The 19,242-nt window shown below is 37.5% G+C and overlaps 1 protein-coding gene across 2 annotated transcripts in view; it reads right to left on the bottom strand.

Moving 5' to 3' along the window:
• Positions 1-19,242, bottom strand: part of LOC136260075 (AT-rich interactive domain-containing protein 2-like) — a 77,582-nt gene that overhangs the window by 23,324 nt on the left and 35,016 nt on the right. The window contains exons 10-18 of one of the 2 annotated variants that reach the window (XM_066053689.1): positions 18,409-18,508; positions 17,900-18,015; positions 17,652-17,742; positions 17,338-17,451; positions 14,048-14,192; positions 11,180-11,314; positions 10,118-10,174; positions 5,644-6,465; positions 1,172-1,310 (exon numbers count right to left, since the gene is read on the bottom strand). In XM_066053689.1, coding sequence (XP_065909761.1) covers positions 1,172-1,310; positions 5,644-6,465; positions 10,118-10,174; positions 11,180-11,314; positions 14,048-14,192; positions 17,338-17,451; positions 17,652-17,742; positions 17,900-18,015; positions 18,409-18,508 — 1,719 coding nt within the window. The remainder of the gene's footprint in view (positions 1-1,171; positions 1,311-5,643; positions 6,466-10,117; positions 10,175-11,179; positions 11,315-14,047; positions 14,193-17,337; positions 17,452-17,651; positions 17,743-17,899; positions 18,016-18,408; positions 18,509-19,242) is intronic. The other variant, XM_066053690.1, reaches the window with a different exon arrangement.

The raw sequence follows: 19,242 nt of genomic DNA, 5'->3' as shown, positions 1-19,242 counted from the left end.
ACATGACAATGTAGCAAGTAATATGTAATGGATATTAAATCCGGAAATTGTAATGCGTTACTCCTTTTAAGGCGCATTGTATCCAGGCACGTGATTGATTGCATTTTGGGTCCAGACAAGACTGGAGATAGTGTTATAGGCATGGACAAAGAACGATAGTGTATGGAGAGTGCCCTTGAAGCCAAGATACAACAACAAAGTATATGTTTGTGGCTGAACTACACCGTGTCTCGCTCGTGTCACTTGTAGTTGTAGGCTGGTAGCTTATATTTAGAAGGTTGGACTTACTTTATAGTTTATAACGAACAAATGTAATATGTAATATTATTACTAGTTACAGCCTTCAGAGTAGAGAGTAATATGTAACTTGGTACTTTTTTCAGTAAGTAATATGTAACTGTAGCGCGCTACATCGCGTAAAAGTAACGAGTAATATGTAACTAGTTACATTTTTAGTGTAGTGACCCCAACTCTGCCTATGGCATATATAGGACCTAAAGGACATCCTACATGGGATAGGGACTTATGACGGCAGACTTGGACATCTCTCGCTACGTGATCACAGTAACAATTGAAGGTAAAGCCCTGACATCACATTATTACATTTGTAGATTATGTCTACTACCTTTGATCAAAGTGAAGTGTATTTTTTCTTTTGTCATTTAGCTAGTTGGGAAGGTGAGACAAATTACAGCCAGCCCATGCCACAGCTGTAATCCTACAATCATTCTATAATATTATTTACCTTCTATTCTCATGGGAAAAGAGTGTGCCCTGGCCATCAGCCTGACCGCTGAATTGACAGAATCTTCGCTTCAATAAAGAAGTTGATAAAATCCATAGTCTCCTGCCTATCCATGGCTAACGATGTACAGTACACGTACAGCGCCAGATAGTGGACTATATAGACATACTATATACATATGGCCGTAGCTAAATCTGTAAATCTGGAATGGTAAGTGGGAATTTGGTGATGAAGTGGGAATTTTGTGATGAAGTGAAGTGTGCAGCGTTTTGTCATCATTAGTAAAATAATTATTATATCACGTATACTATAACACTGACACAATACTTATAAACATCTCCAATGAGCAGTGGAATATGTCCATTACGTGATCCATCGATCCGTAATTCGCCAAATACAGCAACCCACATAAAACAACTTGCGTACCTCCACATGCCTTAACAATGAAACTTTGGTTCTGTTAGAAGTTAATAGGCAACCTTTCCATTTACATGTGATGACATCATTGTGAATATGTTGAACAACACAGTGAACAAATAGATCTTGGTAACTGTAGTAATAAAACCTATAAATAAAAAAGAAACCACAGCTTGAAATGACACTTGCTCCAGAAAGCATCGTATTCTCCAGAAAGCAACATATTCTTCTAGTACTGCTAGTGTAAATAAGACAGGGACCATGGGTGTAACAATTTCTAACAGTACAGCAAAAAACCTCACTTAGTGGTGTCTTTAATGCATGAATTCTATTAATTCTTTATAGTGCAATGTTACAGGTGTACATGGTTACACAACAATAAAAGTGAGTTACTGTACAATTGCACTAAAGGTAATCTGGTAAGTACCAGACCCCATAACTTAAGATTAAAATTAAGTACTTACTGTTACTTATATAATTGCAATTAGCTGCTTAGTGTACCAAAGTTGGGTGGCTTGGGGTGTTTGGAGCAGATGCTACAAGGACATGTAAAATGAAAACTATGATGGTTGTCTGGATCGAAGTTTCTCATAAAATGTTGATATTAGTTAACTGGAATTTAATGGTAACAAAAGGTTGAGTATGGAATGTAGAGTCCAACGCTGTAGCTATGTTTATTATGAACACAAACATGTTCAGTCTTCAGCACTTATTAATGTTGTGTGACATTTTAAAATGGCATTATAATTGTCTAGTATAAAGACAATGGGTGAAATAGCTGTCTATTATTTTAAAAAGTTCATAAATTTTTTGAACACTTTGTTGTTAGTGAAGGCCTAACAATAAAAACCTGCATGGATATCATCTTATTCACCTACTCAAGAAAAGTTCAAAAATCTTGTTTTGTTGCAGTAGACACAAGGATATGGAAGTTATGGGAATTTGTTTACGTCATGTCGAAACAAAAGTAAGCGATTGATCTTTGTTTACTAATTTCACTTTTATCTGTAGTGAAGAAATATGATACAAGGAAAATTTTACCCTGTAATCAATTCCCTTACTCATGGCAAACAGGATGGTACAAATTTCAGCCCCGTGTGTCATTCTGCTCATAAGTTACAACCATTTTAGTAAGCACCTGTAATATATTTTCCCTATACCTGTTGTATAAATTGATCTTTCTGTTGTTGCTACAAAGTTATTTATTGGCATAAGAGGCTAAAACTTTGCTAGAGCATGCACGGCTAACTAAATTAATATTTAATAAACAGGAATTCGAAAAACACATGATTGTGTCAGGTTTTCACAGATCCAGTCACATTGGGAGCCAAAAGATTACATGAATTGGGGTGATGATTGAAAAACCATTGCTACACATAAATAACTCACAGTAGTGGTCACACTTGTCTGCAGACATATAACCATATTAAGTCACTTACCTAAATACAGTAGGATCTCAATTATCTGAATCTGAACCCTTAATAGTATAAGTGACTATGTTTTATCGTGAGAATGTTTGTTTTACTAATAGATTAGAATAGGAAAAAATATAACATGCACATGAAAATTAAGTTTGTAGTAATGTTTCATCATTAGTTGATTGTCCTATTAGAGTAATTGTATGTACTGTTGAATGGGACTCTGTATATAAATAAATGGGCTTCATTTATCTGAACAAATTCAGTTATCTGAACACTTTTACGATTAAACTGGCACACAGGTGTTTGGATAATGGGGGTCCTACTGTTTGAGGTACACCTGTATTTTATTTCCCAAAGTAATTACAGTAAAAGGATTTTTCTTTCTATTCCTCGATCGCTTGTATTGCCATTACCAATAAATCCCTAGGAGGGCATAGTGCTAGCCATACCTCTACATGCATAAACAATGAAGCCATTCTAGTTTGGAATGCACTCATGTGAAATATTCGTATAGTCTTCCAGATTTGCTTTATTTAGTTTACTTTGAAGTTGATACAGTAGGGCACCATGTTCAAGAGATACAAGCACCATAAAGTTAGCCTAATAATTCATTACAAAGTCCAGCCATGTGGAATGAAATCCTTGCTTGTTTTTGACTGATTGAATCTGATTCATTACTGAATAACGATCAAAACTGATGAATACAACAACTGAAATATTCTAATCTCTACAGAGAAGGAGGAGAGGCCACAGAAAATGGCATTATTAAAAGACATGATCACAAGTGTCTTTTATGGCAAGGATATTTCAATCTTCTGTGATTGTGGTAGCAAAGTTTAACAGACCTACTGTAGCCAATAAAAAGCAATCATTACTGATGTTATAGTGAGTTTATAATTTGTGATGTTGATATGCTAAGAATTTGTTTGTTGCTATAAAAATTAATTGACGCTGTGGCTGGTGTTTTCAACAAAAGAACAGTCAATTTTTATGCACTATTATATAAGAACCTGTGAATTGTGTTTGCAAGTTCTACCTACTATGCTTTTCAAGCTAGCAAAATGCAAAAAATAAATGTTCAATGGCATCAAGTGATGTGATTAGTGTTAGAACTATACCATTATAATATTCCTCTAGGGCAACCATAGGCAGTGGAAAGGAATGGGGGCTTGGGGAGATGGGTTGGGGGTGGGGGCTTGTGAGCTAAATCCCCTTCTCAGTCTGCCAAGTACTTCCCCTCAGAATGATATTTCACTGAAATTGGATCAATTTACTCTAATAGGATGTAGTCAAGGTGCTTAACACACGTTTCTAAAAGTAGTCTTAAGTATTAGTTAGAATGGGTTGACAAGGTTTCCATGCTATTTAGAGGCCCAAGGACAATGTGGGTGAGGCTACCCACAAACTTAATTACCAAGGCTACCCACAAACTTCATCACCGAAGCCGCAGGACACGGTAATTAAGTTTGTGGGTAGCCTAACCCACATCGTCTGAGGGGCTCTAAATAGCGTAGAGACTGATGTCGACCCATTCTAAGTGATCTAGAAAATTTCCTAGGCTAAGAAAGAGTGAGAGAAAGTGGCAAACTGTACGTCATGGTGCTAGCATTGGGGTTTATCCTTAAGTTACAAAGACTTAACTTGTAGTCCGAGGTCAGAGGAAGCTTGCCAATGATAAACTCCTCACCTAAAACATGGTTTGTATATTACATATAATTATACAAGTACACCAAAAATTCGGAATTTTCAACTAGAGTAGGGACCATAGCACATCGATAAAAAGTACTGAAACAAGTTGGAGTAGTCCATGATATTAAATTACAGTAAAACGATAAGAAGTGTTATATCCCTACTGTGCTCAACATACTATAACGGAAATGCACAGTAGAGATATAACACTTCTTATTGTTTTATTGTGATTTAAATATCATGGACTACTCCAACTTGTTTCAGTACTTTTTATCGATGTGCTATGGTCCCTACAATTCTCCTTGGTGTACTTGTTTGTTGACTTATTTTGAAAATAATTATTATGACTGGTGAACCCATGCATACAGCATCTGAAATGCTGTCCTAGCTATGTTAATTATTGTCTGAAAAGTGAAGTATCCATTACACTTCGTTGTCAGCTATGTTCAACCCGTTACACAGCATCTTGTATCAAGAACTGTTTGAAAAGCACATCTGCAATCCCCCATACCGAAAGAAATGGTGCTGCGCGCCCCAGATATATCGATTATTGTCCAGATGAAAAGTGAAGTATCTACTACGCTTCGTTGTTGGCTATGTTCAACCCATTACACTGCAGTACGAATCAAGAAACGTTTGAAAAGCACCTCTGCTAACAAAATAGCCACTATGAAAAATATGAAAGATTTCCGTTACGGAGGGAAGGGGAAGCCATCACGTGCTACCATCAAATCAACACTTTTCATTGTCAGCAAAGATGAATGGGACACAAAGGAGGACACTGGTAAGTCCATGAAGAATGCATTGTACATACTGCAGTATGCCAAAAGGCACCTTTTGGGCTGAAGCAATGTCAAACAGTGAAAAAATCAAGCCCGTAGCCTTAGCTGTTATCGAGTTACGCTTGTCTGAAGGCATCAGTCAGTTACTTACTCAGTCAGTCAGTGAGTCAGTAGGAAATTCTAAAAAATCATTTAAAAAAAATTCTGTAGCAACTTGTTGAAAGTGTTTTGGGTCGATCTGAAAGCTTGTTTGGGCTTAGTTTTACCTAACCAATACTGTCAGGGAAAATTGAGGCTGTTTTTAGGATGATGTTATTTTGTGGGCCACGCCTACTCCTTTGTGGTCCCTACTATACAGTACTATTGTACTGTATGATGAACTGTGGCTTCTTCAGTTTATTATATTATGACCCAACTGGGAGAACAGAGGAAGCTTGCCATTGAATAATCCCAAACTCAAATACAGTTTATAAATTACATATTTCAAAACAAATGCAGACAAACATGAATAGAAAGGCAAGAATGCCACCATTTTGCAACTGAACAACTTCACTTTGCATAAATACTATGTAATTGTGCAATTGCTTACCCTTTACAATCTTCCCATTGACAATATATTTTGGAAGAATCACTTTCCTCCAGGTGCTTTTGATTACGAGTGTAACTGACATTCATTTCATCTGGGGCTTTAATTGATTTTACATCTTTATAGAAAGTTGTAATGCAGTGGTTGTCACACTGCGAGGTGTTAGGTCTATTTGTAGTAGCCAACTTTTGCTCCATGATAGACATTAATTTACCAGGGAGTGAAATGGAATCAGAAACAGGTTCAGAGGTGCTTAATCTTTCAACATTCCGATGATTAATAGAGACTGTCTTATAGTTCTGAGAGTTCAAACTTGTATAGCATAAACCATGCGAATCAACAGGAAAAGGTCTGAGCACTTGAGTACTGTTAACTGCAAAGTTATGAGCTGATGTCATCTTATGTAAAACACTTGATGAGTTTGACTTTAAACCTTCAAAATTGTTAGGTACATTCGTAAATATAGATCTTCGTTGACAAAAACCATCGCTGCTGCTGCTCAGATTTTCTTTTACTTTATCAGAATACATGCAGGGTGTGAGTTCCTTTGTGGTGTGTCTTTCAGAAACCTTTATCTTATTATGCTGGGATGTAGGGAAATTAAAATTAGTGCTTCTTACTCCAATGTCATGAGATTGTAACACCTCCTCACTATCACTTATGTTGAAAGAACGCCCCATAGGTTTATAACTAAATGGTAGCTGCTTGGAATCACTTGGCACTACATTAAATTTAAGTCTAGAAGTAGTACTGGATAGAGATCTACTACATGGGGGAAAAGCCCACAGAGATTTAAATTTTTTTCTCAATCCTCCAATGACATACCTGAAAATAAAGTAAAACTGGAATAGCAAGCAAATCATACAATCACACTGGAACTATACTACTACCACACATCAAATCTCTATATGGTTAGTACTCACATGCAAAACTTTATGTCTTTATTTCAGCACAAATTATTAGCTGAAGTTACTCTTAATTAAACTGCTGTCATGCAAATGCAGAGTACAATATAACAGTTGGTTGGAAAATGGCCATTTCCAACCAAGTATTGCTGCTGATGGATCAATGCAGCTGTTGGTAGGCCATTTGTGCTGATCAAATCTTTCATCACAGTAACTTCTTACTATTATCACAGCATTACCTTTCATTATCAAACCTATTCAAGCCTTCATTGAAGAATTGACTCAATGGGCAAGCGCAAGTTAGAGCATTGAATCTTGTGTGCACTTGTAGGTCACATTTTACATTGTGAAGAAGCAAGCACCAGATGAGCAGTACTTTGCCCAGGACAAGAAGAGGAAAATCAGTGCGCTATGTTTATGAAGTAGTGTACTTATAAAAACCCAGTGCTGCAGACCAACATCTTAGTAGCACTCCAAATTGCAGCATTAGTATTAGTGCAGATGAATACTAAAGAAGGCCTATTCGTGTTCTTGCAGGCCTGGATGGCTGCCCCAGCTGGATCCCACAGGATTGCCCCTCATCCCAGAAGCAGGTTCCAGAGGTGCGGACCAGAGACAGAGAAATCTAAGGGCACTACTAGCAGTGACAAGTCCGGAAAATCTCCCACAGCAATTAAAAACTCTGGATGGACAAACCACAGAGGGGGACAAGTCCCCATGGGCAGGAAGGGGCATCCTACTTGAAGAGACTCTCCCACTAGTACAAGCCAAGCTTGCCAAAAATATGACTTTGCAGAGACGTAAGAATGAAGATATGCTTCCAGATGTGTGGTTATTTGCTGATGATGGGGATCAGAACTCCTGTGGGAGTTGCCAAGGTAACACGGACATAAGGGTCTGGGCCCAATGCTTTGATACCCACATAAGGGTCATTGCAGAAAGCAAGGGTACCAGACTTGCTGAGGTATACGATAAACATAAAAAGAACCAGCCAAGACTTTGAGGACTCAGCCTGGTTGACCTATGATGACACTTTCAGAAGGCAGGTGGCAATCTCTGGCAGCGGCAGCTACAACTCATCAGTATTTACAATGTGCTGCATGGGAAAGCTCAAACTCTAGGGAGGTATGATTTCTGCCCATAATCTCAGGCCATTCCCATTAAGAAACGAGGACACATTGCCAGAGAATTTCCCCAAGAGGTCATAAAGTTCAGCCAGTCCCCATCTGAGGCATGGCCTTGATGCTGCCACTGGAGATGTAAGAGTGTTCACTACTCATACATTGTGGGATTCACCACCCAGCTATATATTACAAGGGGGGATCACAGCAGGGGCAGAGCTAACCTAAGCCCAACCATACTGTATAAAAGGCTAAGGCTGCAGTAGTTGTCTGTACATTTGTGATTATAACGTTTTATAGTTCACAATCACTGAATTTGTGTGATTAAATAGGTTTATTGGTATACAATTTGATCTGAAGTAGCTCAATCTGATGTTGAAAAGCTCTGGCAGCTAGAGAGTTGCAGAAGGCCAGTTAGATGGGTGACCCCAAAGTTTTTCTGTTTAACCCCCCCCCCCCCCCCCCCCCCCTCCTTCCTACCTCTTCATCTGGGAGAGAGGCATCTAGTGAGCCACCCCAACAGGCCACTAGCCCAGTATGTAGAACAAGGAATCTGACAAGCTAGGTTTCAACTATCAAAGGCACAAGACAATAAAAATATGTACTCAGTGGCAGAGCACAATCCAGGAGTATTTGTTACAAGATTGTAAAGAGAGTAGGGCTCCTTAACTATGTGTTACTACCTCAGGTACAAATGAGTTGTTTTGGGATGATTCCTAAGAAGAATGGCCAGTAGCACTTGATCTAAAGACTTATAATCGCCTCAACCCCACAGTGTTAATACAGGGACTGGTGCTCACTCTCATATGTAAAAGTAGAAGATGCAGCAACAAAAATCTCTTTCCTAGGGAGAGGGACTATCTTGGCTAAGGCGTATAGTACCCATACATCCAGATGATTGTCTGTAACTGGGAATGGTGTGGGATGGAACCCTGTTTGTAAACTGTACCCTCTCCTAAGGTTAGCACCGAGAATTTTCTCAGCCCTTGCAGATGTGCTGGAATGGAGGGCAATATTTGAAGGAATTCCATTATTTTGCACTATTTTTAATTATATCACAGCACAAATCAGAACGTAGTAGACGACTGCACATACTGCTTGTGCTATTTGAGCACCTAAGAGTACTAAATTGCTCCTAAAGGCCCATCAACCCTTCTTACATTCTAAATAAGATACAAACCAATTGATTCTCCACCTTCCACGTCAAAAATTGGTAGATCTGAAGGCTATTGGCTGCAAACTCTCAGTCAAAAGTCATACCACTTAGTAAAGAACCTACAATCACTGGTAGGTTCACTTTCACATGCTTGCAAGGTAGTGCATCCAGACAGAACATTCTTGCACAGGATGATTACTTAAGGGGCGCAAAAAGAACCAACCCAATGTTTGCCTGAATCATTGTTTCTTATCTAATTTGATGTGGTGGCATGAAGGCTGGAATGGGATCAGCATGGAGAGAAACCCAGGAGATGGTACACCAGACATAGAAATACTATAAGATGTTTCAGGACATGGGGTCTGGACAGGTTATTTGTGGCTGCAGTTGCAATAGCCTGATGGGGTATTACACTGGTAAATTGCAGCAAAAGGATTAGCTTCTATGGTGATTGCAACATTGATATGGGATGATGACCAGTGGGACAGCAAATTAGTTCTGGTCCACTGCAAAAACCAAACTGTAGTGGAAGTCATCAATTCGGAGTTGTGAAAAGATCATATTCTTGTAATTTTTTTATATCAGCATATCATAATTTTGCTCTATGGGCAACACATTTACCAGGAAACAATAACACAATAGTTGATACCATCTTCAGAAATAATCTTGCATTGCTTTTTACTCAGGTGCCAACAACTCAACTGCTCCCATTCTTTATCTCTCAGCCAGCAGTGGATTTAGTGATTAGCCAGAGGCCAGACTGGATATATCCAAATTGGTCCTGAGAATTGTGTACAGCCAGGATAGCATCCTCTACCAAGAAAGTTTACGGTATAGGAATAAGCCATTATGTAAAGTTTGTTAGACTGCTAGTCGACTGCTAGTCTGAATGCTTATGTGATGTTAGAAAATACCCTCAAGGTATCTGTATCCCACCTTCACAGATAGCTCCTGGTACCATAAAAAGCTACCTACAGAGCAGGAGTTAGGTACAACCAGATTAGTGGGGCCTAATATATATATATATATTAGGCCCAATTAATTTGGCTGTATTTTAGGTGAGGCATCTGAGCTATAGCCTCACCTAAAATATGTGTTAAAAGCCGACTCGTCCCAACTACCTCTAGCTATAGTGTTAAATGTACACTCAATTTTACAAGATATTCAAATGTTATTACTGCATCTTTGTCATTAAAATGGAGAGTTTACATCAGTGACAACACACACACACAATTATCTATACTAGTTTGTAAAACTACTACTGTTTTCCTACACTTAATACACCATTTGCTTACTGAGGTGCATCATTGCTGTCAAAAATTCTCCTTGTGTACGAAGTAGGGAACACCATTCTGCAAACACAAATATTAGCATGAACAACAATACACAGGAGAATTACATACATGTTAGCAATGTGTATAAAAGAATCCAAACATGTAATTAATTGTATAGCACCCAAACATTAATAGCTCAATAATGCTTTTTATATGGACACAGATCACTAACTTGGTCCTATTAGCTGCACTAGTTCTCCAACCATAATAAATAATTATATGGAAAAAAAGGTAGGCATTACTGTGCATATATTACTCATATGTGGAATCAAGTAAAATAACAGCAACAAGCCTTCATAGTACTAGCACTTATACTGAGTAATTTATGACACTTGGGAGAAACTCTATTGAATCAAAACAGCTTTTGTCTGATCTACATACATAATTACACTAGATTTTTGTGTCCAATTTACAGTGGATCGATCCTCAGTTACCCGAACATCTTTGTTCATATACAAAAGAGTACAGATCAGTCAAATTGGTCGCGTAACTGAAGCCCATTGATTTGTATGCAGAGCTTCATTCAATTACTGTAACAGAACAGTCATTTACTTCAATAGTGTAGTACACACTAATGACATAATACTCTAATAGGACAGTCGCTTTTGACTAGGGCTGAAACGACCATGCGTTTTAGTGTTTGAACAATCAAGTACTCACGAATACTAGCTACTTATAGTCATACCCATTTGACATGTTTTTACTGACCTTAAGCAGTATAAAGTAACAACATTGTATTAAAGTACTGATGTTAGTGTTACTGACAAGAAATTAGGCTAATCAAACTCTAAAGCCTTAATTATGTCATTCTCTTATGACAAACACATCATGTGAGCTGGGTCATGTGTACTCAAGTACCAATTTTACTATCTGAGTACTAAAATCCTTAATAAGTACCCGAATACTTGCAGTATTTGTTTCAATCCTACTTTAGGTGTATGGATATAAAAGTATTTGGATAACTGGGGTTTGGTATTATACTGTATTTGTAAACATATAAGTATGCATGTTAACATAACACACTTTACACATCTCAACAACTGCATAAGCGTATAATCCGAAGCACAACCAATCTTGGTACAGTAATGTTGAAAATCTTGCAGCAGTTCTGTTCTGGATATCATACCACCTCTGGCTTCTTCATAGTAAAACTTTAACCTATGTATGCATAACAAACCGATAATTGCAGTGTACGTAATACATCAAACAGTACAATAGAATTGTATAGTAGAGACCACAAAGGAGTAGGTGTGGCCCATGCAATAACCAGCCTAACTTTTCCCAGACGACGATGAGGCAGTATTAGTTAGGCAAAACAAAGCCCGAACAAGCCTTCAGATCAACCCGAAATGTTTCCAACAAGTTGCTAAGCAATTTTTAAAACTATTTAATGGAATTTCCTACTGACTTAGTAACTGACTGATTGATGCCTTCAGACAGGCATAACCCGATAACGGCTAAGGCTATGGACTTGATATTTTCACTGTTCGACATCGCTTCAGCCCGAGAGGTGCCTTTTGGCATACCGCAGTATGTACAATGTATTCTTCATGGACTTACCAGTGTTTTCCTTTGTGTCCCATTCATCTTTGCTGACAGCGAATAGTGTCGATTTGGCGGTAGCACATGATAGCTTCTCTTCGTAACGGAAATCATCCGCATTTTTCATAGTGGCTACTGTGATTGCAGAGGTGCTTTTCAAACAGTTATTGATTCGAACTGCTATGTAATGGGTTGAACAGAGCTGACAACGAAGCATAATGGATACTTCATTTTTCAGGCGATAATTGGTAGCTAGGGCACTATTGATGCGGTATATGAGTGGGTTCACCAGTCATAATAATTATTTACAAACAAAGTTAACACAAAAATTTGGAATTTCAACTAGAGTATGGACCATAGCTCATTGATAAAAAGTACTGAAACAAAGTGCATGATATTAAATCACAGTAAAACAATAAGAAGTGTTATATCCCTACTGTGCTCAACATACTATAACGGAAATGCACAGTAGAGATATAACACTTCTTATTGTTTTATTGTGATTTAAATATCATGCACTACTCCAGCTTGTTTCAGTACTTTTTATCGATGTGCTAAGGTCCCTACTCTAGGTATACTTGTGCATTATAGAAATGCTCAGAAAACTATGTAAACAAATGTGTGGATACATCTGTATGTAGGTTACAAATATACGTAGTTTAAAACTATATGTAACAAGTACACAAAATATTGGAATCTTCAACTGGAGTAGGGACCATAGCACATCGATAAAAAGTATTGAAACAAGCTGGAGTAGTGCATGATATTAAATCACAGTAAAACAATAAGAAGTGTTATATCCCTACTGTGCTCAAGATACCATAACAGAATGCACAGTAGGGATATATTGTTTTACTGTGATTTAATGTCATGTACTACTCCAGTTTGTTTCAGTATTTTTATTGATGTGCTATGGTCCCTACTCTTTGTTGCCTTTTTAATGATCCATACTCTAGTTGAAATTTTCAAATTTTTTGTGCACTTGTTTGTTAACTATTTTTATTATGACTGGTTAACCCATGCATCCCGCATCAAAAAGATAGATATGGCGACGTACGCCCCAGCTATCAATTATCATCTGAAAAGTTAAGCATCCATTACACACACTTCGTTGCCAGCTTTGCTCAACCCATTACACTGCAGTATGAAACAAGAACTGTTCGAAAAGCACCTCTGCAATCAAAATAGCCACTATGAAAAATACGGACGATTTCCATTACGAAGGGAAGCCATCACGTGCTACCACCGCATCGACACTTTTCGCTGTCAGCAAAGATGAATGGAATCCATGAAGAATGCATTGTACATATGCCAAAAAGCACCTCTTGGGCCGAAGTGACGTCGAACAGTGAAAAATCAAGCCTGTAGAAATCAAGCCTGTAGCCTTAGCCATTATCGAGTTACGCTTGTTTGAAGGTATCAGTCAGTCTGTCAGGTCATCAGTCAGTAAATAAATTTTTTTAATTTAAATTCCGTAGCAACTTGTTGAAAGCATTTCAGGTTGACCATCGTCTGGGAAAAGAGAGGCTGGTTTTTATGGGTGATGTTTTTCATGGGCCTTTGTGGTCCCTACTATAGTATGTTCACGTTGAGCTGAACCCTAAAAAACAGCTAAAAATTAAGAGTGGATTTTTTCTCAACAGAGTTAACATTTCTGCCAACCAGATGATTATTGGTAACAGCAAAGGTGTCAACAACAGACACGTACGGTTTGGCTCCATTACAAGTTCGGGAAAGGGCTCTAATGTACACTGTACTTATATGGCTTCTCCATAGGAAATGTATTGTGAAAAATTTGATCGGCCATAAATATTATGTCAAACATTTGAATAACAAGATTTTGAAATATTTTTAGCGGGTCAAGCAGTACTACAAATGGGCCAAATTTCAAGATCGTGTGTAATTGCATCCATGAGTTATTAAATGTTTTTGAGGATTCAGCTCAACGCGAACGTACTATATACAGTACTATCGTACTGTAGGATAGCCAGCCATATACTGTACCACAGAAATATATCTTCTCCAATTGCACAATGATATCCCTACAAATTACAAAGTGACCATGACCATTTTACTTAATTTTCAGCTACGCTCTGTCAGTTAGTTACACAGCACAAACAGTAAAGAAAATGTGTCAGCATGCAATCAATCCCCACATAAGCTTGGGTACTATTTTACCTTAAAACTGGACATGCAAATGGTGCTGATATTAACATAATTGATACATGTTGGAGTTAGGGTAAACTTTAGAATTAAGTGCATTGCTATCATACACATTGTAACACAATGAGGCAAATCCTGTGTCGTGGGGCAGGTATCAGTGCTAGTAACTTTAAAAAAGTAACGTACCATTTAGAAACAAAACTAGCACTTCCAGTAACTGCTGCTGGCATTGTTAATAATTCATCAGATGTCCTAGCAGACTGTTCACTCAAGTAAATAGTACCAGAATTCACAGGTTGAATTGATACTGTACTGCCTAGTCTTTCAGCAGCTATTTAGATAGACAATACATATATACGGATGTGGATACACAAAATACATAACATACAGTGCATGCATGTTCTATATCTCAAGAGATTGTTAAAAGATTCAGATGTTATCCTTAAAAACTACCTGCTGAGCCATTAATCTTGCACATTACTGTAACCCTAAACCCAGGCCTAAAATAATGTGTATGAACTGTATAGAAAGTTTTTATTTATCTAGGACCAGGTCACACACACAACCAAGTACATACACCAATGCAACAACCCCCTGGTGAGGCTATGCACATGACCAGGTGATGAAGGCACGATCAAAATAATTATGATCCAAAATCAACTCAATATAGCACAATAGTGACAGATATAACACAATAGTAGCATCGTAACTAGAGGCCACCAGTAGCTAAGTGTTGGTACATCATTGGTGTGACAATGGTATAGTGATGTGTACACAGTATATATGCATACAAAACTTCCAGGAGAGAATTATACATTATTGCAGTATTGTATGCAGCAATACATTATTGGCAGCATCACTGAAGATGAAAATTATTGTGTAGCCAATATACAGCAGCTAGAGGTCACCAGTAGCTAAATGTGGTTCATCAGTACATCAGTAGTGTGTGGCAATGGTACAATGATGGGTACACACTATATGCATACACAACTTGCAGGAGGTACACGGTACTGTAGTAATTAACAGTATGCAAGCCAGGTGAACCAGATAAAGGAAGAAGGCCAAAGGAGCCTAGTAAGCCAAAATTTACAATACAAGTAAATAATACAAGCAATACATTTACAAACAGACAGCCAAGCCAACCACACGGCAGAGCCTAGCAAGCCAGGTGGAAGGAGTAAAATAGCAGTAAACAACACAAACAAGCATATGCTATTAATCTTTTCCAGGTCTTGTCCCTGGTCTTGTGCAGCTGGCATGGCTAACTTCCTTTGTGTGTGCATGGCTACCTTCTTAATCTTTAGCAAAGTGCAGCTGACATGACAACTTGAGCAGCTGGAAACACTTTCAAAAACAAATGAACAATATTTTGTCTAAATAGCTATTTGAATCTGCCTGATTGATTAACTGCTGGTTGATTAACTGCATTGTAGTGAGCATCACATGTTAACTGTTTTGATAGGCGTTAATTAGAATCATCGTACAGTTTCTATCATCTTCACGAAAACACCCACCCATTATACAATTGTCTGCATGGATTCTATTCCCAGTGAGTGCGAAGCCTTAGGCCCTGTAGTTTAATTCATTTATTTATTTGTTGATTAGCAAAACCGTTAGGGATAACACACTATGTATTATAGTGATAAATTCCTCCGTCATACAATGACGATTCTGCAATAATCAAATACAATACAACTACAAGTTACTTAATCCGAGGTGGTCTGCTGGTTCTTTGCATCTCTCCTCTTCACAATACGGCCACGTCTAATTACAATATTTTTTTCACCCAAACATTATTTATGTATGACATAATTTTAACCGCATTTCGTATTATCTTTAGTACTTGGTTGTATAGTAAGGCTTTACAGCACAAGTGCTGAAGGTCTGTAGGACACCTAGTCCTATAGCCTGTTTAAAGATGTTGTACTAAGTATGTTTAAAAAGGTGAAGAAAGGAGAAAAATGCATGACTGGACCTGGGCAGCCTTGAACCTGCACCCATCCAATTTACGCTTGAACGCTTACAGGAGTCTGCCAGGCAATCAGAATGTTTTCTCTTTGTCAATTTCATGTATTTGTATCCATAGCAGAGACAATTACAATTTTTTCAAATCCCAGTGAAAATGTCAGGCAACCTAAAGCATTACCTGACATTGATATGCTACTGTTTTACACAATTCATCATAATAGGGAAATCCTTACAATACATTGATGGAATAGAGTGACTCAACCTATAATAATACAATCAATGTTGTTAAATTGCATTTGCCATTATTGACAATGCTTCACTATAACAACTCTATAACTTCCTTCTATTTTGATCTGACATTTTGTCAGGCAGGTTCCATTATGGTCGGCCATGCATAACATTTGCCTGACAAATGGCCTATGTCAGGCAGTAATAATTGACTCTGAATCCATAGGAACTCGTAATCAAATGGGATACTTGGAATAATCATACAGTACTACTAGTAGTACTGTATATCACGGATTATAAAGGCTTGCACTTTCTCGTAAAAAAAAAAAAAAAAAAAAAAAAAAATATATATATATAGCTATTGAAAGAGCAGTTGCTACAATTTTATTTATTTAACCAAAGTTTCTACTAACTACCTGCCTGATACCCTCAGACAAGCGTAACTCAACAATGGCTAAGGATATGGGCTTGATTATTTCACTGTTATACATCACTTCAGCCAGATATTGGCATATTGCAGTATGAATAAAGCATGCATTATGTACCTACTGCCTTTGTCCTCCTTTGTGCTTCTTTGTGACCCACTGCTTTTCACTGAGATGTTAATTTACAGTAATGCAATTTGGCTTCCCTCTGCATAATATTACATTTATAATGGAAATCATCTGTTTTTACTGTGGTGACTGGATTGATTGCGGAGACACACTTTGTACTGTTCTTCATTTGTAATGCTGTGCAATGAGCTGCTGAACTAAGCTGAAAATGAAGCATCAATTAGCAATCATAGAATTAAAAATTAGTGAAACAAGGGAGGTTGCCTACACCTTCAGACATACCAGTAGATATTTATGTACTCCCTACTGGATTAAATGTCCACTAGTATATCACATCTGCAGGCCTTTGTTTCACTACCTTTTATTACTATGATTCCTAATTGAACACTTAAAAGTACTAATTTTTGTACAGATGTACTTGCTATATTAAAACTCATTATAAAGTGACAAAAAGCAACATAAAAATCATTTGTGGTGGCAGCCAATTTGCTGAAAAGTTGATTCATGTGAATTATATGTGAATTATTTCAGAGGGTTTATCGATCGGTAGGCATGTAATTAAACCGAGTGTTGCTACAAGATATCATACTAACTATTGGAAGCCTTATCTGCACAAGGATAGGTACATAGAGGTTGTAAATTTTTGTTTGCTTGTTTATATAATATGTGCCGCATTTAGAATGCTTATATCAAACAGTAATAGAGGCAAATACCATGTGCACTTACAGCGATTTGATGGATGGAGTGTCTGCTTCACTGGTTGCTGAACAAAAACATCTATCTTCCTTGCTTTTTGATTAAGTGATTCATCAGTGAAAGTGAGAAACTGTATTAACAGGTCTAAAGGTAGACAAATAAATGCATCAATGATTCAAGACACATGGTAGTGTGTCGACCCAAGAAGCTGGAGCGTCACACCATTGTTTTATCAGAGGGTTTTGTTTGCCAAGCATATTACTATCATGTGAGTCTCTATAACCACAGTATTAAACCAGGTAACAATGGGGAATAGTGACTATGCTAAAGTTACAACTGCTCACTGATACTACTTGGAGTGTTGACAATCCTATCAGTAACTTCTTGGTCCAAACTTGACAAAGAATACAATGTTTCCAAGCAGCAGAATAACATCTAAATAAGACAATTCCTGTAGCTATCATTCAAACACGCATACATATGTATGCATGCATTTAAAACTCAATGTTGAGATATAAATGACTTGATATATGCACTAATATATATAATAAACACTTATAGCATGACATGTATGTACTGTAGTTTAACTAACCTCAACATCAGGAAGCAGAGTATGCATAATAATGGTATCATAAACATTCTGAGGTAAATCAGCCAAGAGATCTGCATTATCTACACACCACGCAAGTTCTCCTAAAACCTCTACACCTAACAAATGAAAAACTTTCTATTAGTTAACACACAATACATGTATATTTGCAAATACTGAACATCCACCACTTTTCACAGGTAAATCTAAGGGTCTTACCTACTGTATGATACGCTGAAGAATAGATTTTTCAGAATCTCTTCACTGTTACAATAAAATGTGAAGAAACCAAATGCACTTAGCGTATTTTCAAGATTCTAAAGAACAACTGGCTCTAAAGAAACTGCATTCTGTATACCAGGTGGACACTAGGAGGTATTTACAATGTAGTTTGTAGAGTTCACACAGAAATCTATATAGCAAGTACCACAATTAATTAAATGTATATATAATCAAATAGCTTGACAACATGTGAATGCACTTGTATATGGTTGCATCATGTACATATGTACCTCTTATTGTTTGTAGACGGTCCCCACTAGTGACAGCAGATACTACTGCATGAACAAATAGATGGCTTGCCACATTTTCAGCTGCTTTTGTAAGTCTCAACTGTATCAACAACCACAATACAAAACACAATCACACATGTACAATATATGTGTACATACAGTGTGTGACTGCATTCTAGTACTGACATGTAATTTAATAGTACCAAGAGTACATAATAACTATGAACATATTGAAACACCTCCAATCAATTTCTACAAGCTAGGATAGTTTCAGCAATTAAAAAACTTTTTGTGGGCAACATCAAACAAAAAAAAGTGTATATATTTTATTTCTCATAAACTACGATTGATGTGTGAACTAGCCCACCAACTGTACTTTATGAAACTTCAAAGGTTAATAAAGTTATGGCTGGCTGTCACTGGCTGCTTTGTGAGAGGATTTTTGTATAGCGAAGTGCTGTTTTGGGACTACAAAAGCTGGCTGTCACACGTAGAAGTGAACACTCAATCTGTACAAACTGATTGGGAATCAGTCAGGACTGTAATCATGTGGCCATTATGCTAAGGTGTTTGGTCAACTCAGGTGACCATTAAGGGGGCACGCTACTAATTCCTATGGTGTCATAGAATGAGCTATTATTAATGATGTAATTTTACGTAATGGGTGTACATTATATAGAAGCACTATGTATAAATGTTGAAATTATTCATAATAATTCAGTCACCCAAATAACGAGATAGAAGAAATGTCTTCTCTGGATACCTCACTGCGAACCAAACGTGACATAGTGGTGCTGGAACCCAGGACGACATCTCCTAGTGTCTGCTTACTTG

This window comes from Dysidea avara, chromosome 7 (genome assembly GCF_963678975.1).
Source record: "Dysidea avara chromosome 7, odDysAvar1.4, whole genome shotgun sequence".
NCBI lineage: Eukaryota > Metazoa > Porifera > Demospongiae > Dictyoceratida > Dysideidae > Dysidea > Dysidea avara.
The sequence above is the reverse complement of the archived record's forward strand: the minus strand, read 5'-3'. Positions and strand labels throughout refer to the sequence as shown.